Source organism: Hyperolius riggenbachi, chromosome 5 (assembly GCF_040937935.1).
Source record: "Hyperolius riggenbachi isolate aHypRig1 chromosome 5, aHypRig1.pri, whole genome shotgun sequence".
Taxonomy (NCBI): domain Eukaryota; kingdom Metazoa; phylum Chordata; class Amphibia; order Anura; family Hyperoliidae; genus Hyperolius; species Hyperolius riggenbachi.
In genome coordinates, this window is record NC_090650.1 from 64,176,124 (window position 1) to 64,200,391 (window position 24,268).

Here is a 24,268-nt window from a genome sequence, read left to right on the forward strand (position 1 = left end):
GGCCTCCATCACACCAGGGCCATTTCTTTGCGCTTTTCACAGCGTATTGCCCTGTGCATTCTGAAAGGTATTGATTTTCCCGTGTAATTAAATGTGCCTCGTTCACATCTGTGCGCTGCGCTGAGCTATGTGATGTTGCACGCATTTCTGTGCGTTGAGCTGTAAAGCACACATCAATGCAAGTGAATGGGTGCTCTATGTTAGCACATAGTAGCGCATGCATTTTTTTTATCCCTAATTGAAAAAAAAATACATTTTCATATGAAAACAAAGCTTTGACAACTGCTACAATAAGCAAAACATGCTTTAAAAAAAAAGTGCAACGCACTGAAACATGCACTAAAGCGCGCACAAACCCATGCGGTTTTTATCATTACACTTTTTCTAGCGCCCAATGTAAACTAGACCTAACATTGATGTGCTGATAAAAAGCAGACGAATGCCTCGTTCATATCAGGGCCCTTTCTGTGCGCTTTCCACAACGCATTACCCTGTGCATTCTGCAATGTATTGATTTTCCCATTGTAATTAAATGTGCCTGGTTCAATCTATGCGCTGCACTACAAAAACGTAGCGTCGCATGCATTTCTGTTCGTTGAGCTGTAAAGCGCACACCAATGCAAGTGAATGGGTGTGCTTTTTAAGCACATAGAAGCACATACAAGCGCATGCGTTTTTTTAACCCTTATTTGGGAAAAAATACTTTTACATATGAAAACAAAGCTTTATTGACAACTGTTACAATAATCCAAACATTCTATAGCAAGAAACTTGTGCACAGGACTGCAGCTATTACAGCCTGAGTGCAACTTCCCAAATATACTCACTGTACATTGCTTGAAGAAAAAACAGCGGTAGTGCACATCCGGCTAAAACTTAGCATTTATTCCAAACTTGTTAAAAACTGTTTCCAGGCAATACACAAATGGAGAGAGGTACAGGCAGAGAGAAGGTCAACAGCCGTTTCGCGCCTGTATAGCGTGGACCATCATCAGGATATCATCAGGACCTGATGTGCACTACCGCTGTTTTTTCTTCAAGAAATGTGCAATAATCAAAACATGCTTAAAAAAAAGCGCACTGCAACATACTGAAACGTGCACGCACAAATGCATGCGGTTTTTATCATGCGCTTTTACATGTTTTTCAACGCACCCAACTTCAACGAGGCCGAAATGTGAATTAGGCCTTGCTTTTGGGATGACACGGATATCCTATGTGGATAGCACAATGGCTAGCTCTCTCTTCATTACCTGGGCAGGGCACGGCATGGGTTTACTCTGAATACTCCAGTTTCCTGTCACTTCTCAAAAATACACTGGTGGGTAAACTAGCTCACCTGTTATTCACAATATGTATTCCCTGTGTGTATTTGAGCAAGTACACATGCAAGGCAGCCAGATACAAATCCGTGAAATTTCATGGTGCAAAATTTGGGTACTGGACATCCAGTACTGCATATATTAGCGGTTTCCATGTCAACGGGTACATATCAAATTTTGAATAGATTTCCAAAGATTAAGATTAAGGGCTAAGGGGTGTGTGCTGAGGGTGTTGAAGTTTTTATCACTACATTACTGCTGTTATGAACACGTGCTGCTATTTTTGGGAAGTCATTGGCCACCCTGTTTGAGAATTGATGCCATTGTCTCCTGCAGGATGGGCTGTGGTGTTTACAATTACCGGGAACAGGCGCAGCAGATGGACCTGACGACTGGAGGGATGGTGGTCTGTCCTCACGTTGTACCAGATGACTCCAATGTGGACATGTATGAACAGGTGACCTCCACAAAGCAGTAAAACATGGAGACTTTATCTTTTTTTGTGGTAATGTTAAGACGGAGAGTGTGATGTTTTAGACTTCAGAAAATGCTGCCCGAATCGCTTTTTTTTTGTTTTTTGTTTTGTACAGCAGAAATATGTCGACACATGGCTTACAGGCTGTGCCCTGCCAGGCTGGAAGAAATTCAACCTGAAAAATTCTCATAGCAACCTGAGCACTTCATATAAAATGTGTTTTTTTTTTTTTTTTTTTTTTTTTTTTTTAATGATTTTATGCTATTATGTGAGGGGGCAGTGTTAAATTAACTTGCCTCCGGAGGCTGCTCCCAGTCTCCATTAGAGCATCCGTTTGCACCTGTCACTGCCACAAAGCCATGGTTCAAATCTGCGAGTCCTGACTGCTGGTGCATGCTGGGAAGTGTAGTACGTCTTGGCGCTGGTGCATGCTGGGAGATGTAGTCTTTAAAGCATACCAGAACTAAGAAATATTAAAAGGAGGCTATAGAGAGGTGTGGGGAGAAGTGCAGACTTACTGTGCCCCATCTTTCCATTGCAAGAGGCCCCGTTACCCGGGCGACTCGGCCAACTTAGGCATGTGCTGGAGGTCCTTTTCCCCCTTGTGGCCTTGCTCCCCGAGCTCCCGTGTCCCTGGCTTACGCACTCCTATCCACACTAACAGTACAAGGAGTTGTATCGGACCTACTGCCTAAGTCAGCTGAGTTGCCGAAGTATTGGAGCCTTTTGCAGTAGAGTGGTGGGAAGCGGAAGTGCAGTGGAGGAACGGTAAGTCTCTGCATTGCTCCACACACCGCTCTATAGCTTCCTTTTAACCACTGAAATACATCCGTGCAGGAGAATGTACTGTCCACACAACTGTATGGGTATGTTTACATCACTGCATTATCCTAACAAGCTGTCTGCAGAGCATTTCTGGATAATATGAAAAAAAAATGCTCACACAACTGGGATCGACTGGGCTATGAAAGGTGCGCATTGTGTTGCATCGCATGCACCCTACAATGCTCATTGTCTGAATTAACCCTTTTACTCTTTAAGACATTGATCTGACCTAGCATGTATGCAGTTTAGACACTGACAGCTTATTGCTTTGTTTTAAAAGCTTCAAAGATCAGCATGACAAACAATTGACATTTTCTTAAAGGGAAGGTCCGAGCAAAAAAAAAGAAAAAAGAGATCTACATACCCGGGGCTTCCTCCAGCCCCTGGCAGCCAATGTGTCCCTCGGCACAGCTCCGGTGTCCCAGGGTCCCCTCCATTGCATTGCGCTCACATGGTCTGGAGTGTTCTGCGCAGGTGCAGTAGTTCTGCACCTGCAGAGAACACTCCAGAACATGTGAGCGTGATCGCTAGTGGCACTCCGGCAGACGTAGTAGATGCTCACCTAGCGAGATCGGCATCTGCAATGGAGGTGACCCTGAGACACCGGAGCTGCGTCGAGGGACATATCGACTACCAGGGGCTAAAGGAAGCCCCGGGTAAGTAGATCTCTTTTTTTTTTTTTTTTTTTTTTTTTTCATTTAGCTGACATCTGTCCTTTAAAAGGGCATTTTCCGTGTTCCTTTCACTGTAGGTTTCTTTAAAGGAGTCATCGGGCAATTTCTGCTACCCCCTGATCTACTTACCTGGGGCTTCCTCCAGCCTATTGCAGCTGACATGCCCAATGCCGCAGCTGTACTGTCCCCGGCCCGGGGTCCCCAGCGGTGCAGGGGGGCGACCTCGAGGTTGTCCTACTACGCTGCTGTCAATCAAGTTCACGTTGTCCGGACTGTACTGCGCAGGCCCAGTAGTTCTGAGCCTGTGCAGTACAACCCGGACGATGTGGACACGATTGACAGCGACGCTCATGCAGGCGCAGTAGAGGATGGCCTGGCGCAACATTGGCGGGGACCCCGGGCCGGCGGCTGGGAGCGGAGCTGTGGCCCGGGGTCATGTCGGTTGCACAGGGCTGGAGGAAGTCCCAGGTAATTAGATCGGAAGGTAGCAGAGATTGCCTGATGACTCCTTTAAGGTGAGCAGATTCTTTGTCACCTTGTTAATAGACTTGGCATTTGGCACATATTAGATGGTAGTTTGACATGCTCAGTACTGTTATTTTTCTGCTTGGTGAACGATCACTGAACAGATATTATTATTGATCTGCTTAGCTGGAGTTTGCAATTTGGTCATATTTCCTGTAGAGGGGCCAACTGGATACATACTAGGCTGAAATGTGGTGGTAGGAGCTTTCCCCATGACCGCATCAAGGCATGGTGATGATCACTTGAGAAATGCAGCGACTGCCCCCTCTAGAGAATAGGACCATTCCCCACATAGGACACTGAATGTTGCGAGGTGGAGTATTTCTTTTAAGCCGGACATACCCCAAAGAGTGATATTTACTGTGTTATGTGCCTGTTTTCTGAGTCCTGGAGTTCAGAAGGATTTTTTTCCCTTTTGGGGCTAATTGGACCATGCCTTGTATGGGTTTTTTTTTTTTTGCCTTCCTCTGGTTAAACAGGAGTAGGGTGCAGGCTGATGTTGTACTTTATTTTCTGGTTGAACGTGATGGACGTATGTCTTTTTTTCAACCCAAATAAGTATGTAACTATGATTAAACACTACCTGTAATATGGGCTACAGAAGGCATGAAGAAATGTTTAGCCGCATTTTAATTTACTTACACTTTTGCTTTCCCTTTTCCCACTAGGGTGTGCTGTTTTCATCCTCATGCTTGGACAGAAATACGCCTGGTATGATGAATTTGTGGAGTGAAATATTTAACAGGTAAGTTAAGGTGGAGCAATCATCAACATTTCCACTCTGCTATAAAAAGATTAGCTACACCATGATAACTTTCAGGGGAAAACAATTTCTTTTCATTAAGTTACTGAAAAAGTTAATAAGACAGTCTTTGTGCACTGAGCACAATTTGTGCTTTATCATTAGCCGATGGTTAATTTAAGGCTAAACAAACATAGAGCAGATGGTGTTGTTTCATCGGGATTTAGTGACTTTGGTGAGGAAAGTCGGTATCCTGTGCTTGTGCAGAGCTGCTCACAAAGACTTCTGAATTATTTTGATACTTTATAGTCCAAGTTGCATGCGGTGTAACGCGCAGCTGATCAATTTTGGATGCAAATTTCCCCTCTGTATATGTGCAAGTGCACCTTAAAGGGACACTTAAAGGGAAGGTCCAAGCAAAAAAAAAAAAATGAGCTTCACTTACCTGGGGCTTCTACCAGCCCCATGAAGCCATCCTGTGCCCTCGTAGTCACTCACTGCTGCTCCAGTCCCCCGCTGGCAGCTTTCTGACCTCGGAGGTCAGGGCCACATTGCATACATTTTTACGCATTCCAGCTAGTGCAGGAACAAAAATGTACGTGTTGCACCACTAACGCGTAAAAATGTATGCGTTAATGTTCCTGCACTAGCAGGAATGTGTAAAAATGTACGCAATTCGGCCCTGACCTCTGAGGTCAGAAAGCTGCCAGCGGGGGACTGGAGCAGCAGTGAGTGACTACGAGGGCACAGGATGGCTTCATGGGGCTGGTAGAAGCCCCAGGTAAGTGAAGCTCTTTTTTTTTTTTTGCTTGGACCTTCCCTTTAAGTCAAACAAAAAAAATGAGTTTTACTCACCTGGGGCTTCCAATAGCCCCCTGCAGCTGTCCGGTGCCCTCCCCGTCTCCCTCCGATCCTCCTGGCCCCGCCGGCAGCCACTTCCTGTTTCGGTGACAGGAGCTGACAGGCTGGGGACGCGAGTGATTCTTCGCGTTCCTGGCCACAATAGCGCCATCTATGCTGCTATAGCATATATCATATACCACATAGCAGCATAGAGGGTGCTAATGCGTCTGGGAACGCGAAGAATCACTCGCGTCCCCAGCCTGTCAGCTCCTGTCACCGAAACAGGAAGTGGCTGCCGGCGGGGCCAGGAGGATCGGAGGGAGACGGCGAGGGCACCGGACAGATGCAGGGGGCTATTGGAAGCCCTAGGTGAGTAAAACTCATTTTTTTTTGTTTGACTTAAGTGTCCCTTTAAACGGCGCAAGCACATCACAATTAAATGCCTTAATATTTTTTTAACGTAAAAAGTACTTGTGGATCGCACACCTGTATTTGTGCTAGTGATGTGCCTGGACCAGAAGATAGGTAGCACTCCCGTCTCCAATTGCTGAGTAGAACGTAGAGTCCAGCACCATCAGTTGTATTAATGCTCTTTATTATAAAAGACACATTGACAAAAGAAGCAACGTTTCGGAGGGGACCCCCTCCTTTCTCAAGCCAAAGTCAGTGTCTGAACATATGCTCTGAATCACACGTTTATATACACATACAGACATGGAGATAACCAATCACATTTGATGTCTGCCTATGACGACCAATCACTTACCACCACCTTGGGCGGACTTGATAGAGAACTGTGTCTTTCATATTCAAATGTGAGCAGACGCTCACCAGCCAGTGATGCGCAGGAATGGGGGAGGAGAGTGCCGGCCGCACTGGGCTCGTCTCCACAAAACGCCGACCACTCAGCCCAGAGGAGCTGGAGAACGTCATCAGGACACGCCTCTTAACGAGGCGGACCTGATGGGAAACCTCTGTGGCTGCGAGCGCGCGGCGTGACCGCTGCCCCCTCTGGTGTCAGCGTCACCAAGTCACATGGTCGGAATGTAAACAGACCGGCCCCGTGCTTGTAGTGGGACGTAACACACAGCGCTGACCACCACGCCCCCCTCCATCCGCGCAACACGCTGGAAAACGTAAACAAAGAGACCTCATCACAGTCAATCAGTGTGACAACAGCGAAAGCTGAGTGGTCGGCGTTTTGTGGAGACGAGCCCAGTGCGGCCGGCACTCTCCTCCCCCATTCCTGCGCATCACTGGCTGGTGAGCGTCTGCTCACATTTGAATATGAAAGACACAGTTCTCTATCAAGTCCGCCCAAGGTGGTGGTAAGTGATTGGTCGCCATAGGCAGACATCAAATGTGATTGATTATCTCCATGTCTGTATGTGTATATAAATGTGTGATTCAGAGCATATGTTCAGACACTGACTTTGGCTTGAGAAAGGAGGGGTCCCCTCCGAAACGTTGCTTCTTTTGTCAATGTGTCTTTTATAATAAAGAGCATTAATACAATTGATGCTACTTAATATTTTTTTAAGGCAGACTTGCATTGCCATTTAACATCAATGCGTCAATGACGCACGTTGAAGCATAATGCACGGCAACTGTACATTGGGTCGCAACGCACCATTTTGTCGCACCACAAGGCAGAAGGTGTGGGCTGCAAACAGAAGAAAGTCACATTGCATTAGTGCGTCAATTTCAATGCGATTTTAAAGGGATCTGTATGGTTGATTTTGTGGTGAAACCCCTCCCACGGTGTGATGTCAGCACCTTACAGCACTGAGGTACTGACATCACACTGTGGGAGCCTTATTGCATTGTGGGACATAACAGTTGTTTCCAACTGCCAAAAAATGCAAGCAGCATCTCCTTCCAGGGACATTACCTGCCAGCAGTAAAAATGTCATCATGTGATAAACGTCAAAATGTAAATCAGGAGGAGAGTAAAAATGTTACAATGGGCAAACACTGACTAAATAATTTATACATAATTATAAAAATGAAGCACTTTTTCATTACATTATTTTCACTGTATAATGTGCAAGCATGCAGTCATGGATAGCTGTGTCAGGAGAGTGGCAGATGGGAGTTACGTGAGAGAGGATGGGCAGAGGATCTTCTGCTTTTGGGGGAATATGTCTGACTGGCAGGCTGCCAGTCAGGATTATAACGGAGGGGGAAACGTTGAAACGGAGGGTACCTAAACTGCTTTTTTTGTTCATTCAGAAGATATCTTGAATGTGCTGTTGGTAACATTAAGGTTTAAAATTTATCTTTCACAACAAACCTATCCTTTTGAGGACACCTTAAAGAGTAACTGTCAGGCTGCAGAAGCTAATTTAAACCTCTATTCTCCTGTGTTAAACAGTTTAGACAGAAGCCAAAAAGACATTACTAAAGATAAAAATCTCTCTTACATTTAATGTGTGCTTATCAGCACAGCTAAGCTCCTAAGGAGGACGCAAGCCGCATTCCATACTGCAAAGCATTCTGGGGCCCTCCCCTCGGCTGCTAAGGAGAAGACGGGATCAAGTTTCAGCAGCTTCTCAGTCCAGCCACAGCACAGATAAATCTCCTGGGCAGAGTACACTGCAGGAGTCCGCTATTGTTCCTAGCCACATGGCTCATTAATATTCACTGCACACTGTGTTATTCTGTACGAGCTGTTCTGTGATCAGAAGCAGGCAGGACATGACGACACATTTGGCTTCACAAACATGGAACCTGCCATGGGCTGTCAGGAGCATCATTCTCTGGATTTCACAGAATTTTTATATAGTATATGCAAACGTGGACAGTGAAATGCATATGTAATGTAAGTACAGCCAATCTTTAGCTACTGATATATGTGTTTATTTTCTCTGAGACCTTATACCTAACAGCTCCTCTTTAAAGAGACACTTAAGCCAGGAAAAAAAATGAGTTTTACTCTCCTGGGGCTTCTACCAGCCCCCTGCAGCAGTCCTGTGCCCTCGCAGCCACTCACTAATCCTCTGGTCCCCCGCTGCCAGCTAGCTTCGTTTTTGCCGACAGGCCCGTCAGGACTGGCCACGCGTAGCTTTTTCCGCATTCCCGACTGTAATTAGCGCTATTGCGGGCCGCAACGCGTACAAAAATATGCGTTGCCGCATTACGCACGCATAGATAACGCGTATTTTTGTATGTGTTGCGGCCTGAAATAGCGCTAATTACAGTCGGGAATGCTGAAAAAGCTACGCGTGGCCAGTCCTGACGGGCCTGTCGGCAAAAACGAAACTAGCTGGCAGCGGGGGACCAGAGGATGAGTGAGTGGCTGCGAGGGCACAGGACTGCTGCAGGGGGCTGGTAGAAGCCCCAGGTGAGTAAAACTCTTTTTTTTTTCTGGCTTAAAGGGGAACTTCAGCCTAAACAAACATACTGTCATTACGTTACATTAGTTATGTTAATTAGAATAGATAGGTAATATAATTTTTTTACCCACCCTGTTTTAAAAAAACAGGCAAATGTTTGTGATTCATGGGGGCTGCCATCTTTGTCATGGGGGCAGCCATCTTTTTGGTTGAAAGGAGGTGACAAGGAGCTGGAGACACAGTTCCAACTGTCCTGTGTCCTGATAACCCCTCCCAGCTGCACACGCTAGGATTCAAATGTCAAATTCAAAATGTAAACAAAAAAAAAATTTGCACCAAAACAGCAGAACGAGAGCAACAACATTAGAAATCCCATCATGCTTTGCACAGCATCAGGGGAAAAAAGCCCGGGCAGTTTTCTTCTGTGCAGCTAAAAATGAGGCTTGGATAAGAGAAACAAAGTTCTGATGCTGTGAAACTGTTAAAGAAACACCAGGCCTTTTCAGTACTGCTGAGTCGATTTTTAGTCCGAAGGTTCACTTTAAGGTTCACTTTAACTGGTTCTGGACCGATGCAGTACAAATCTACATCCAGCAGGTGGTGCTGTGGCTCTGACTGGATGTAGATTCAACGTCTCTATGAATCGCTTATTACTATCGATAGCGCCACCCTGTACCGGCCGCAAATCGCTCGCTCTGCGAGCTCTGTAAGCAGGTCAGGAGCTGCTTTCATTGGCTCCTGACCACATGATCACAGAGAGCCAATCCTATTGGCTCACATTGATAGACAGCGTCAGGAGCCAATAAAAGCATCTCCTGACCAACTGTCAGCACTCTGCCGTTGAGAGAGGAGCCTGCGGTGATGGGGCAGCATCGTGAGCGGCGGGTGTGTGTGGCGGTCCATCGGGAGGCGCCATTTACCGTACCAGCAGTCTCTGGTCCTTAAGGGGGCAGAGACTGCTGGTACGGAAGGGGTTACAGAACATCCAAGCTGATATGGTAAAGATTAGATCTACTTACCTGGGGCTTCTTCCAGCCACTAGCAATCTGGTCCCTCACTGTAGTTCCATTACCCTCCAGTGCGCTGCTAGCCCCTCTGATAGATTGCTGACCACAGATGAGGTCACGGCTATTGCGCATTCCTGCTTTTCTCGAACACGCCTGTGCGCAGTTAGTTTTTTCTGAGCTGTGCTAGTGCAGAACGCTCCCCGCCACAGGAGTGTGATCAAGAGAGGTACGCAGATGTGACCACACAATTGCCTGAGGCCATAGCTGTGGTCGACAGTCTTTCGGGAGGGGCTAGCGTTGCACTGGAGGGCAGTGGAAGTATCCCGAGGGACCAGGTAGAGCTGGGGGCTGAAAGAAGACCCAGGTAAGTAGATCTAATCTTTAACATTTCAGCATGATTGTGCTTTAAAGAGACACTGAAGCTGAAAAAAAATTTCATTTGTATGTGTAGTACAGCTAAGAAATAAAACATTAGGATCAGAGACATGAGTCTAATATTATTTCCAGTACTGCAAGAGTTAAGAAACTCCAGTTATCTATGCAAAAGAGCCACTGAGATCCACGACTTTCAAAGTCGCAGAGAGCTCTGACTTCTAAAGCTTATTGTCTCAAGTGTCAGTCACTGTATTGTTTTTTTTTTTTTTTTCCTGCAGAGGACAGTTCAAAAGTTCACTGGCCTGTTCTGTAAAATCCTTTAGAATACTAAGTAGTGTGTAAACTGCAAATATTAGAGAATGATGCAATAAAAAAAACGAACTGAAAATAAAAATATGAGAATATTTTCTTTGCTACTAATGTTCTAGTAATTATCCATACTACACAACCAATTCATTATATCATTTTTTTTTATCTTTTTTGCTTCACTGTCACGTTAAGAAAAACTGATATGAATACGGGTAGCTTGACTTATCCTACTTGGATTTTTGAACTTCTGTGAACCCTATTCATTTGCCTCTATTATGACTGTACTATACATACTTAAAAGTGCTTTTCTTTTCTCCCCTTAGTCCTCATTTTGAGGATGTAGAACGATTACGGGTATTGGTGAAAATGATTGCTCAGGACTTGTCCAATAGTATCCCAGATGCTGGACACCTGTACGCCCAGATCCGAGCCAGCAAAACTCTCACACCATCCGGAGAACTCCAGGAGCTCTTCAGAGGCATGGATCAGGTAATGAGACTGTTTCAGTGCAGCTGCCCTTCATCTGCTTCCCTCCTGCCACTTTCAAAACATTCCAGCACTGTGTGAAATAAAAGTCAAAAAGTTACATAAATGCCAAAATGCTGTCTCAGTGGTTATGTGACAGTCATCATGTGCTTCTTTTGTGTCCTCCAGTCTAGAGGCAGTGGTGCAAAATACTCCTAAGAAATGTAAGAGGAGATGTGGTAAGAACTGCCACTCTCCTATATACAGTACGGGAAAGTATGTGGCCTGCAAAGAACCATAGAAAGTAGAATGGTGTGGTTCCTTTGGTCTGGTTCCATGAGTGATACAGTGGGGAGCCTTGCAGTCTAGAGAATGAACAGCTGGGTAAAGATAGCTGTTTTTTTTTTTCTTTTTTACAACTGATTGTAGTTATTGTCACGTAGATCATGAACTATTCTTGTCTTGGAGGAGAAGCGGCGGTTGGAAAGGGAGGAAAAATGACCAGACTTTTTGGAATTCTATAAATCATGGTTGACCTTGCTGTCCACCTTCTAAACAGTGTTTCTTTCCTGGCTGTGGTGTAGCCGAAACTTGGGTACAAATTGAGGTACTTATCTAAAGAGAGGGAAGCCTCGGGATCCTATTGAGGCTTCTCTCGGTGCTCTGATGTCACTGAGCATGACCCCGAGAAGATTAGCAACAATGCATTGTCACTAATCATATCGGAGCCACGCAGCTCCACTTCTTGCAGTGTGGTCATGCGAGTCCACCCACGCATGCGCAGTAAGCTGGAATGCTACAGCGCATGAGCGACACTGCTCACATGGCTACTGTGCATCCGCTGCAAGAAGTGGACGGGGGACATCGGACCACCGAGATAAGCCTCAGTAGGATCCTGAGGCTTTACCCTCTCTTCAGGTTGGTATCTTATTTTGATTCTGAGCTTTGGCTTGGGATTGCTTTAAGACTCCCTTTGAACAGGTATTCAGTCTGACTATAATGCATGTTGACCTAACCTGTAGAACATAGATTGATCACAAATGTTTTGATAGTGGGTAGGGTGGAGGCGCCCAATGTATGTTCTATTTTGGTATTTTTAAATGCAAATAAATTATAAAGAGAGGTAATTGCTTACCTCTCCAGAAGATATAGACACCAGTTCAACTAGAAAAAAAGTTTTTATTCAAAAAGCAGTCTAACAACGCGTTTTACAGGTCATGGCCCGCTTCCTCAGGTCAATACAAAATGCCTTGATAGCATAGGGGATAGAGTGTAGACGCGTCGAATGTATTTTTATTAATGTATTGATTGGAGGCACCTATACTCTATCCCTTATGCTATCAAGGCATTTTGTATTGACCTGAGGAAGCGGGCCATGACCTGTGAAACGCATTGTCAGGTTGCTTTTTGAATAAACCTTTTTTTTCCAGTTGAACTGGTGCATTTAATAATACCAAAATAGAGCAAACATTGGGCGCCTCCATCCTACCTTACTACCAGTCAGACCTCCTTTGGAGGTAATAGCTTTGCAGTTTTTTTGGAAAGTCTATCGTACTACAGGAGAGCAACCATCCAGTAACCAGCAGGACCTGGATTACTGAGCAGGGACGGTTAATTCCCTGCAGGCCTATACGGTGATTGCAGGAACTGCAACCTACCTTTGTGAGTATATATTTATATGATATTCTCCTCCCTATACCTAACGATACTGCACTATTTGGCTCCCATATATTGGTAGGTGAACAGAGGCGCCAGAAGGATAAAAGTACATAAAAATTTTAAAAAATTGCTGGGAGGAAGTGGTGGACTCGCCTCCGTTAAAGCAGACACCAAGGACTGTAAATGTATAGATATACACATTTATTGAAAATACCCCAAAGATGCAACGCGTTTCGCGGGCACAGCCCACTTCAGGCTGTGCCCGCGAAACGCGTTGCATCTTTGGGGTATTTTCAATAAATGTGTATATCTATACATTTACAGTCCTTGGTGTCTGCTTTAACGGAGGCGAGTCCACCACTTCCTCCCAGCAATTTTTTAAAAAATGTTATGTACTTTTATCCTTCTAGCGCCTCTGTTCACCTACCAATATATTTGAGTCCACCCCAGGTGGAGGGGTGATCTACCCCCTTTCTTCCTATCTACAGAGAGCGACTTCTTAATCCTGAGTGAGGACAGGTCTAATCTCCTCACCTGCCTAATGAGTGGTTACCTAGGTGGTAACCCGTGTTTGTGAGTATTACCATCTCACTGTTTCATTTATCCAATCAATTTTGACATACTACACCATATTGGGCTCTCGATTTCTCTTCAACTATTTGGCTCCCGGTCTCTCCCTACTTCTCACCTAGGTATTCTTTAACCTTATCAGCAGAGAAGGAGAAAAGCGCCGGCACTGCTGTCATTCACTATTTATTTATTCCAATATAAATGTCATGCTAAAACATGCGTACAAACATTGCAACAAGGTGAGGACACATACCCACGGTGGACGCAGTATGGAGCGGTGGGTGCAGAGGGAAAGGAGCCTGACGGCCGTTTCGCGCTATGCGCTTCTACGGAGGCTGCTACGGAATGCAGCCTCCGTAGAAGCGCATAGCGCGAAACGGCCGTCAGGCTCCTTTCCCTCTGCACCCACCGCTCCACTACTGCGTCCACCTTTGGGTATGTGTCCTCACCTTGTTGCAATGTTTGTACGCATGTTTTAGCATTACATTTATATTGGAATGAATAAATAGTGAATGACAGCAGTGCTGGCGCTTTTCTCCTTCTCTGCTGATATAGACATACTACTGCCTGAGCACGCTGGGGATTCACCTATCCATACCTATATAATATATGTGTGCGACTGATCCACTCCCTCCCCCTCCCACCTTGACAAGAGTATATAGACTGCAGTGCCAGCGCTTCTATACTTTCATCTTGTATTGCACCATTCTTTAACCTTACAAGAATCACCAAAAGGGAAAAAAAAAACCTATAACAAATGTTTTGACACATTCTGAAACTCTCCCTGCCTACCACAAGTGCACTCTGGTAGGTCGCATAATTTTCTTACCATTGTCCTCCTCTCTGTTTTGGTTTGTGGAAGGGGTGTGGTCCAGGTACGAAGGCACATTTAAAATGTTACTCCTATGGTCAGTTTTTCAGAGGAAGCCTGACCTTACATCCCAAAGGACGCCTTTCATGAACTCTGGATATACATACGTAGTATTTTGTTTTAATTATTATTCTGCTTTGATTGGGTTATGAGGACCTGTTTTTTTGCAGCTGACACTATTAGACAGAATTACTATAAAATACAGACCATGTACAATGTACAAAATACAGACCACTCCCGAGGACTAATACATTCCTCCACTCTTTGTTCTGGTAAATAATACTAGAAGTATCATCAGATTTGCTTCAGCATTGCAGAAGGTTTCACCCAGGTATTGGTGGCTTTTTTATTAGGAAACAGAGTAGGTCCTGACTGACAGCTGTTATAAAACCTTTGTTTAATTTATTTAAATTATTTCACTTAACATTAGATTAAAATTCATTTGCATTTCCCTGGCACGATCAGATGAACACCCTGTACTTGCACGTGGTTACTAGTTCTGTGTTCCCCAGTGCAACCCAAGAGTGAGGAATATTCTACATTTACAACGAGATAAAAACAAGGAATGCCAAGAGCCCCAATAGTGTAATATGTACTGGTAAATGGTTACTAGATAGAGTAAATATTAATACTCACAAAGCAGGGTTACCATTAGGCAACCACTGTAAAGGCAGGTGGGGAGATTTTCCTGACCCCACTCAGGAATAAGAAGTCACTCTCTGTAGATGAGAAAAAGGGGGTTCAACCCTCCACCCAGGGTGGACTCAATATTATGCAGGAGAACAGAGGCGCCAAAAGGATAAAAGGTGGCTAAATGTACTTAAAAACCAAATTCTTGGTAAATAGAGGAGGCAGTGGTGGACTTACCTTCTCCAAGTAGACACACATGACTGTAGTAAAGACAGTCAATATATTTTAATTATGAACTCCAAATATGCAACGCGTTTCGCAGGTTTGATCGTGCTTCATCAGGCAATAACAACGGAGCAATAGCATGTGTGGTCAGTAGAAGAGGTGCTTGACTCTTCTACTGACCACACATGCTATTGCTCCGTTATTGCCTGATGAAGCGGGATCAAACCAGCGAAACGCGTTGCATATTTGGAGTTCATAAATAAAATATATTGACTGTCTTTACTACAGTCATGTGTGTCTACTTGGAGGAGGTAAGCCCACCACTGCCTCCTCTATTCACCAAGAATTTGGTTTTTAAGCTCATTTAGCTTCCTTTTATCCTTTTGGCGCCTCTGTTCTCCTGCATAATTCTGCATTTCCATATCATGCAGTCTGGGTTACAGTTTACAGTGTAACTATCCTCAGCCTGTCCCCTCTGCTCCAATAAATTAGCCACATTATAAGAATTTCTATAGGCTGATGCACAGAATGTGGTTAATAGACTGAATCACTTTGCTCAGAAGCTTATCAGTTACAAGCTCCACTGCCACAGCTTTCCTGATTTTTCATCTGATCAATAATTGCAACTGATAAGGATGAGCAAACTTGGCAGGGAGGGTTAGTTTTTGCAGGACTCGATGTGACTCTAACCAGTGGAGAGAGCGTTTTTCTCACTAAAGGAAGCTATACACTAGTTGATTGCAACCAGATCGGCCAACAAATAGATCCCTCTCTGTTCCAATCTGATCAGAGAGGGACCTATTGGCTGCCCATACACTGCAAACAGATTTTGAATAGATTTCAGCATGAAATGTATTCACAATCTGTGGAGCTGCCGCTGCTCCCAGCAATACATTACCTCTCTGCTGGTGTGAGTCTCAGCTGTCCCTTCTGTCTGTGCTGGGCATCTTCTCTTTACTTCCTGTCACGTCCTGTAACCAGTGGAAGTTCAAACAGTAGAGGGTGCTCTTCTATTTGAACTTTCCCTGACAGGCCGGTCAGGAAGTAAAGAGAAGATGGCCAGCCAGAGAAGGGACAGCAGAGACTCGTGCCAGCGGAGAGGTAATATATTGCTGTCGCTAATGCTGCGTAGGTAGTCGGCCAATCGAACGGCGCTATCGACGCACTCCCAACGCGCCGGTGATCGAGATACATTTTCTGCTGAGACAGGTCCATCCGTCAGCGTTTGCATTATCAATTTAACAGCAGATTCGATCACAGTGATCGAATCTGCTGTATATTGGCGGAAATTCGACGCAGTGTATGGGCACCTTAAGATTTTTCTGAAGGAATTTTATATAATGCATCCAATGCAATGTTTGTTCTCATACCGGCTGCATTCTATGCTGGGAGACTTGTGATTTTATACAGATGACATTACTTTGAGATAAGAGCGTAGGATTACAGTAGAGGAAATGGAGTAGGGAATGAGCTTCATTTGTATGTTATGCCAGATTGTAATTCCGCCTTAACAAGTTCCTTTCTTAATGCAGGTCAGAATGATGAAGAGGATAGCAGAGATGTCAGATTTGGGATCACTGCTACGAAAGATGTCACGTATTCGCAAATTCCTACTGCTGGGTGACAGTTTAAGGTAAATACTCCTGTATATTATGTATGTACAGTGTTGATGGGGGATTCTTACACAGATTGGCCAAACGGCAGTTAGGATAACTATATAGGCACAATGTAGTCAAGACTTTTTTTTTTTTTTGTATGTTGTTACAGTACACATTTAATAGGATTCCAAGGGGAGAGGGATATGGAGGCTGTAATATTTATTTTCTTCTTACCACCAGTTGCCCTGTTGATCTTGTGGCATAAGCAGGGGCGGACTGACAACTCATGGGGCCCCCTGGCAATAGGAGATTATGGGGCCCCAATACCAGTGTTTCCCACCTTTCACGTTATATTTTTACAGACTAAGATATAATAATTTATTGACAACAGTAAATATGTTATATTGAGATATTACACAGTGACAAAAACAAAAAATGGGTGTGGTCACGCAACAGAATGTGGGCGTGGTCATGGGTGGGGCAAAATATACATGACCTTAGCAGTGGTGTAAAAGGTCTGCTGGGGAAGTTTGAACTCTGCCATAGTGCTTCCCCCCAAAATACATGTAATCTGACAGCATTTCACCAAAAATCCATGCAATTTGGCAGAGGTTCCTCCAAAATACAGATATGGCAGTCGTTCCCCCAAAATAGACGTTATCTGGCAGTCGTTCCCCCAAAATAGACGTTATCTGGCAGCAGCGGTTCCCCCAAATATACATAATTTGGCAGCGGATCACCAAAAATACATGTAGCAGCAGTGGTTCCCCCAAAATACACAGAATCTGGAAGCAGCAGTTCCCCCATTATACACAATCTGGCAGCGGTTCCCCAAAAATACACATAATCTGGCAGCTGTTTCTCAAAATACACTTAATCTGGCAGCAGCAGTTCCCCAAAAATAGTTAATCTGGCAGCAGTTCCCCCAAAATAGGTGCCCCCAGTATAGGTAACCAGGTCAAAGGGTATCCCCAGTGGAAGTATCCAGGTCTATAGGTTTTCCCAGTGCAGGTATCCAGGTCTATAGGTGTCCCCAGTATAAGTAGCCTAATCTACAGGTGTCCCCAGAATAGATAACCAGGTCTATAGATGTCCCCATTTAAGATAGCCAGGTCTATAGATGTCCCCAGTTAAGATAGCCAGGTCTATAGCTGTCCCCAGTATAGTTAGCCAGGTCTACAGGTGTCTCCAGAATAGGTAGCCAGGCCTATAGGTGTCCCCAGTACAGATAGCCAGGTCTATAGGTGTTTTCTGTATAGATAGCCAGGTCTTTAGGTGTCCCCAGTATATGTAGCCAGGTGTATAGGTGTCCCCAGTATAGCCAGGTCTATAGGTGCCCCCAGTATATGTAGTCAGGTGTATAGGTGCCCCCAGTATATGAAGTCAGATGTATAGGTCTCCCCAGTATAGCCAGGTGTATAGGTCTCCCCAGTATAGCCAGGTGTATAGGTGCCCCCAGTATATGCAGCCAGGTGTATAGGTGTCCCCAGTATAGCCAGGTTTATAGGTGCCCCCAGTATATGTAGCTAGGTCTATAAGTGCCCCCAGTATATGTAGTCAGGTCTATAAGTGCCCCCAGTATATGTAGTCAGGTGTATAGGTGCCCCCAGTATATGCAGCCAGATGTATAGGTGTCCCCAGTATAGCCAGGCATATAGCTGTCCCCAGTATATGTAGCTAGGTCTATAAGTGCCCTCAGTATATGTAGACAGGTGTATAGGTGCCCCCAGTATATGCAGCCAGGTGTATAGGTCTCCCCAGTATAGCCAGGTCTATAGGTGCCCCCAGTATATGCAGCCAGGTGTATAGGTCTCCCCAGTATATGCAGCCAGGCTTGAAGGTGTCTCCAGGAGGGGAGACAGCCAGTGAAGGAGGGCGATGGGCATAGCAGCGGAGAAGGGGGGAAGTTTCCCCCCCTCCTCTCACCTTGGGGCCCCCCTTCCTGGCTCTCCCCTCCGTAATCTGTAAGACAGCTGGAAGCGGCTGACAGCGGGCGGAGACGCTGCCTGTTCAGCCACCGGAGGGATCGCTGATCTGTGTGCAGCTAGTGTGGGCTTGAGAAGCCCAGACTAGCTGCACACAGATCAGCGATGCCTCCGGTGGCTGAACAGCGGTAAGTCTCCGCCCGCTGTCAGCCGCTTCCAGCTGTCTTACAGATTACGGAGGGGAGAGCCAGGAAGGGGGGCCCCAAGGTGAGAGGAGGGGGGGGAAACTTCCCCCCTTCTCCGCTGCTATGCCCATCGCCCTCCTTCACTGGCTGTCTCCCCTCCTGGCTGCTCAGGCTTCTATGGCGGGTGGCGGGCCCCCCCAGACCACGGGCCCTCGGTCCGTGCCCGAGTGCCCTAATGGTCAGTCCGCCCCTGGGCATAAGTAGTGTCCTGAATCAAACCCTGGAACAAGCATATGGCTAATCCAGTAAAACCTGAGTCAGAGTACCTGATCTGCTGCACGCTTGTTCAGGGCCGATGGCTAAAAGTATTAGAGACACGGGTTAAGGAGGACTGCCAGGCAACTGTTATTTTTTAAAATGAAATAATTATGTCAGCCTCCAAATCCCTCTCACCTCTGGTTCCCTTTAAAGCAGCATGGGAACCAGGAGCCAGTAGTGTGCTTGTATAGTAGTTCTGACTAAATTTACCCCAAAGTGGGCATTCTGGCCAACAAGTATTTTGTTTGCATTACCTTGAGGAATCTAGAATATCACTTTTTTTTTAATGTTTTTAGTTTTTGCCTTTATTCAATAATTTTCATTTTATTGTATGCATTTCTCTTTTTTTTTATTTTTGGGATTATACTAGCATGGTGTTTGTTTAAGCAGTCCCTGCTTTTTGCATGTATCGGGAGGCAGTTTTGGTGTTTATAAATTGTGTAAATGCCTATGGTTACATTCATTCCACCTCCCTCCTTAGGTGTTCAGTGAATGCCACGCCCCAGCAGATGCCAGAAGCTTCAAAGCAAGTGGAGCAGTTTGTATCAGGACTCTTCCGGAATAAGAAGGAACGTAAACTTATTCGGCCTGTTGTGGAGGTATATAGTGCAGGACTTGCTACTGATGCATTGCGTGTGACTGATTCAGCTTTTAGATTTGTATATATAGTAGGCAGTGCACAGCACAAGCCATGCTTAGATGTAGAATGCAATATGGTGAGCCAGAACCACTTGGAAAATAATAGTGGCTAAAAGAAACCAAATGCCCTCTTACTAAAAAGTAATGCTGAGTATAATGTTGCCTTCTTAAAACAGAAGGTATTTGCAATAATTCAGCTTTAAAGAGAATCTGTACTCTAAAATTCTTACAATAAAAAGCATACCATTCTATTCATTATGTTCTCATGGGCCCTTCTGTGCGGTTTCTGCCACTCCCTGCTTAGATCCTGGCTTGTAATTGCCATTTTTATCCAGTGTTTACAAACAAAAGACATAGCAAGTGATACGCTGAGAGTAGCTCAGTGCGTGAGTCATACAGAGTGTGCAGGGGGCCTGGGGAGGGTGTGTATAGCTTCTATCCAATCACAAGCAGCACTGCACATTCCAGCATGACTGCCTGACCCCGACAGAGCCGACAGAAGAGAGAAGATTACATCATATAACAGAGTTAACACAGCCACTGTGCAACTAGGAAAGGCTGCAGTTAGACAGAGCACATTAGAACAGGTATAGGAACGTATAGGATAGAAGAAATAAGGATGAAAAATTTTGTTAGTCTCTTTAAGTGAGCGACTGTGGTTTCCCATGATGCATCACTCCCAGATCTGCAAATCATCTCTTTATACCCCTGATATAGTCAATGTTGGACATAGTGTCAGAGCAGAAAGCATTGGGCTGACTACAGGTGTATCTCCTTCCCTCTTACCTCAGCTGCTGACATTAAACAGGGGAGGTTATCATGGGCTAAAGTGGTGGACCTCATGGTTCCTGTGAAAGGAGGGCAGTCCCACTACAAATATTCGTAAGCATTAGATCAACTTTGGAGGCCTGTCACAGGCAGCTATTTTCAGATTACTATCCAATTTGGCAAGACAGCTGTACAGAATGAGAAAAGCATTGGTTAGATGACCATCTCTGTATCGAACCCGATCAGCAAATGCATCCAATTGTGTCACTTTGGAAAAAGGTCCCCAATTTCTATATATGTACAGTGGGATGCAAAAGTTAGGGCAACCTTGTTAATCGTTATGATTTTCCTCTATAAATTGTTGGTTATTACGATAAAAATGTCAGTTAAATATCATATAGGAGACACACAGTGATAATGAGGAAGTGAAATTAAGTTTCCACACTTCTGGCATTTTAAGACTTATACCCTGTACTATATATGCATTTGCAATAATAACCTATTCCAGTGTTTAAAAGCTTGATTAAGGACATATTGATGTCTGAAACATACTAGTGTTGTGGCCATTGTACATCAAGTCTTATCTGTATTGGAATAATACAACATATTTGACTGCCTAGAAAATGAGGGCTTGGAACTTTATTGGTATGTGTTAATAAAGTTTCCTTGTTTTGAAAAAAACTTTCTTCTTTTTCCTTCTGTCTGGGTACCCTCCTGCATAACAAGTGGGTGTAGTGAATCATTCTTTGTGATTGGCTTTGGAGTCGATACAAAAATCCACCGACTCCTCAGTTTAGGATTCCACCAGCTCTCTCTCTCCTCGGCTCAGACACCTCTAATTTGCGTATTACAATCTTGTTGATTGACAGTATGTTACATAAAAGGATCTCATCACTGCCAACGCTTAGGAATTTTAAAGGACAACTGAAGCAAGAGGGATATAGAGGCTGCCATACGTGTTCCCTTTTAAATACTACCAGTTACCTGGCTATCCTGACAATTCTCTGCCTCAAATACTTTTAGCCATAGACCCTGAACAAGCCTGCAGTAGATCATATGTTTCTGTCAAATCAGACAAGATTAGATGCATAATTGTTTTTGGTGTGATTCAGACACTACTGCAGCCAAATAGATCAGCAGGGCAGCCAGGCAACTGGTATTGTTTTAAAGGAAATAAATATGGCAGCCTCATATTCTTATCACCGGAATTGTCCCTTAAAGCTTTAAGATGGCATCTGCTTTTGAGAAGCTCCTGGCCAGGAAGCTGACACTTTAACCTGTTAGCCATCCTGGCCTGTCATTAACGTGAATGTCCCAGTATGTTGTCTGTATCATAAGATTTATCGGAGCCCCATATCAGCTGGGTTCCAGCGTGTAGCCCTGCCACCTTGCAGGAAAAAGCCTCTAACTTTTCTATATCTGATATGGAAAAGGCCTGGACCATTTTCTGCAAGGGGGCAGATCTATGCACCGGAACCCAGCTGATACAGCTGTCCAGTGAATCTTATTAGACAATGTGTTGGGACTGTCTAACTTTTAAGCATGAGTGTACCTCTGTGTTTTTTTATGTACACCATACATGCATTTTAACCACTTTACCCCCAGCCGTATGGATTTCTCCGTCCCTTTTTCCATCCTTTTACCACCAGGGACGGAGAAATCCGTACTTCCCGCGCTCCTGCCGCTGCCCGCGCTCCCGCTCGCTCATGCGCGCACTCCCGCTCACATGCACGCCGCCGCCCGCTCACCCGGAGATCAATGAACGGGAAAAACTATTCCCGTTTGTTGATCTAAGCCCCCACAATGATCCGCTGCTTCTATGAGAAGCAGCGCGATCATTGTAAAAAGGAAAAAAAAAACTTTCCCAGCCTCATAGCATTTCCTGCAAGCGTCCTTCTGGACGCTTGCAGGTCGCATAAACAAAAAGTTACTGTGGCCATCTTGTGTCCAAATAGTAAAACTACACCCTAAAGCATTTTTCACATACAAATGCATTAGTTTTACACAAAAAAATTAACTCATTACCTCCCACACTCCCCAATTTTTTTTTAATTTTTTTGTAATAAAAAAAAAAAAATTTACAATAAAAAAAAATACATAAATAGTTACCTTAGGGACTGAACTTTTTAAATATTTATGTCAAGAGGGTATAACATTGTTAATTTATAAACTATGGGCTTGTAATTAGGGATGGACAAAAAACTGAAAAAAATGCACCTTCATTTCCAAATAAAATATTGGCGCCAAACATTGTGATAGGGACATAATTTAAACTGTTTTATAACCGGGACAAATGGGCAAATTTCTTGGGTTTTAACTATTTGACATTCCTGGACGTGAAACTCACGTCCAGGAAGCCATGTGCGCTCCTGCGCGTCCACGCGGCCGATCGCGCGCGTACACGCGCGCTCCCGGCCGGCGGTTTGTTAGCCAGTGAATCAGTGAATCGGGCAACGGTGCCCGATCACTGATTCCTCTCCCCCGCAGAAAAAGCGACAGCTTCTCTCGGAAGCTACGCTTTTTCTGCTTCCTATGTCGCTCTAAGCGTACGTGGTACGCTTAGAGTGACGTCACTGTAAACAACTCATGGCTGCCATCTTGTGGCCAAAAAGTAAACTACACCTAAATGTTAAATAAAAATACACATATTTACAAAAAAAAAATACAATTTCAATCCCACCCTCCCAAAAATACCCACATAAAATGTTTAATTAAAAAAAAAAAAAAAAACATTACAATAATAAAAAAAAAAAGCACAAATATTTACCTAAGGGTCTAAACTTTTTAAATATCTATGTAAAGATGAAATATTTCTTTTTTTTTTTTTTTTTTTTTTTTATTATAAGCTTGTAAATAGTGATGAATGCAAAACGGAAAAAATGCACTTTTATTTCCAAATAAAATATTGTCGCCATACATTGTGATAGGGACATAATTTAAATGGTGTAATAACCGGGACAAATGGGCATATACAATACGTGGGTTTTAATTATGGAGGCATGTATTATTTTAAAACTATAATTGCCGAAAAGTGAGAAATAATGATTTGTTTCCGTTTTTTTCTTATTCTTCCTTTTAAAATGCATTTACAGTAAAGTGGCTCTTAGTAAAATGTACCCCCTAAAGAAAGCCTAATTGGTGGCGGAAAAAACAAGATATAGATCAGTTCATTGTGATAAGTAGTAATAAAGTTATAGGCTAATGAATGGGAGGTGAACATTGTTCGGATGCATGAAGCGAAAAACGACTGAATGCGAACTGGTTAATTACAGTTTATTTAAAAAGTATAATGGCCGAAAACTGAAAAATGCATTTTTTCCCACATTTATTCCTATTTTCCCATTAAAACCTATTAAGAATAAAATAATTATCGGCATAATGTCCCACCTAAAGAAAGCCTAATTGGTGGCGGAAAAAACAAGATATAGTTCATTTCATTGTGATAAGTAATGATAAAGTTATAGACGAATGAATGGAAGGAGCGCTGAAAGGTGAAAATTGCTCTGGTGTTCAAGGGGTAAAACTCCTCAGTGGTGAAGTGGTTAACTTAACTTAGGATATTGCTGTAGAGTAGCTGTTAAAGGGGGACCCTGAACAGAGAAAATAAATGGAATCTGGACTTACCTGGTGCTTCCTTTAGCCCCCGACTGAAGTTGCGCATGCACGGCCAACCACATACACAATTGGCATAAACCTGCATCAACTCAGACTTATTTGCATCTCGTTGACCATCCCTATTAGTGACACAGCTACACATCAGGCTTTACAGCAGATATGTAATTTAATGCATAAAAGATTTATGTGTACATGTCAGTTATACAGTCACAACCAGATATGTATATCGCTGACTTTAAAAATACGGTGACTACTTTATTGCAGCAGCACAAGTAGCTATATTTTGATTGGTTTATTTTTGTGGACTAAGCAGAACTATTTCTGTACATACAGGTTATTTATGATGACTACTATCTGACAAATGCACC

At 44.1% G+C, this 24,268-nt stretch overlaps 1 protein-coding gene across 5 annotated transcripts in view; it reads left to right on the plus strand.

The window, feature by feature from the left end:
* Positions 1-24,268, plus strand: part of PITRM1 (pitrilysin metallopeptidase 1) — a 98,091-nt gene that overhangs the window by 53,834 nt on the left and 19,989 nt on the right. For all 5 annotated transcript variants that reach the window (XM_068235796.1, XM_068235800.1, XM_068235798.1 and 2 more), the window contains 5 exons: positions 1,659-1,779; positions 4,490-4,566; positions 10,756-10,921; positions 16,385-16,485; positions 19,360-19,477. In XM_068235796.1, the coding sequence (XP_068091897.1) occupies positions 1,659-1,779; positions 4,490-4,566; positions 10,756-10,921; positions 16,385-16,485; positions 19,360-19,477 (583 nt within the window). The remainder of the gene's footprint in view (positions 1-1,658; positions 1,780-4,489; positions 4,567-10,755; positions 10,922-16,384; positions 16,486-19,359; positions 19,478-24,268) is intronic.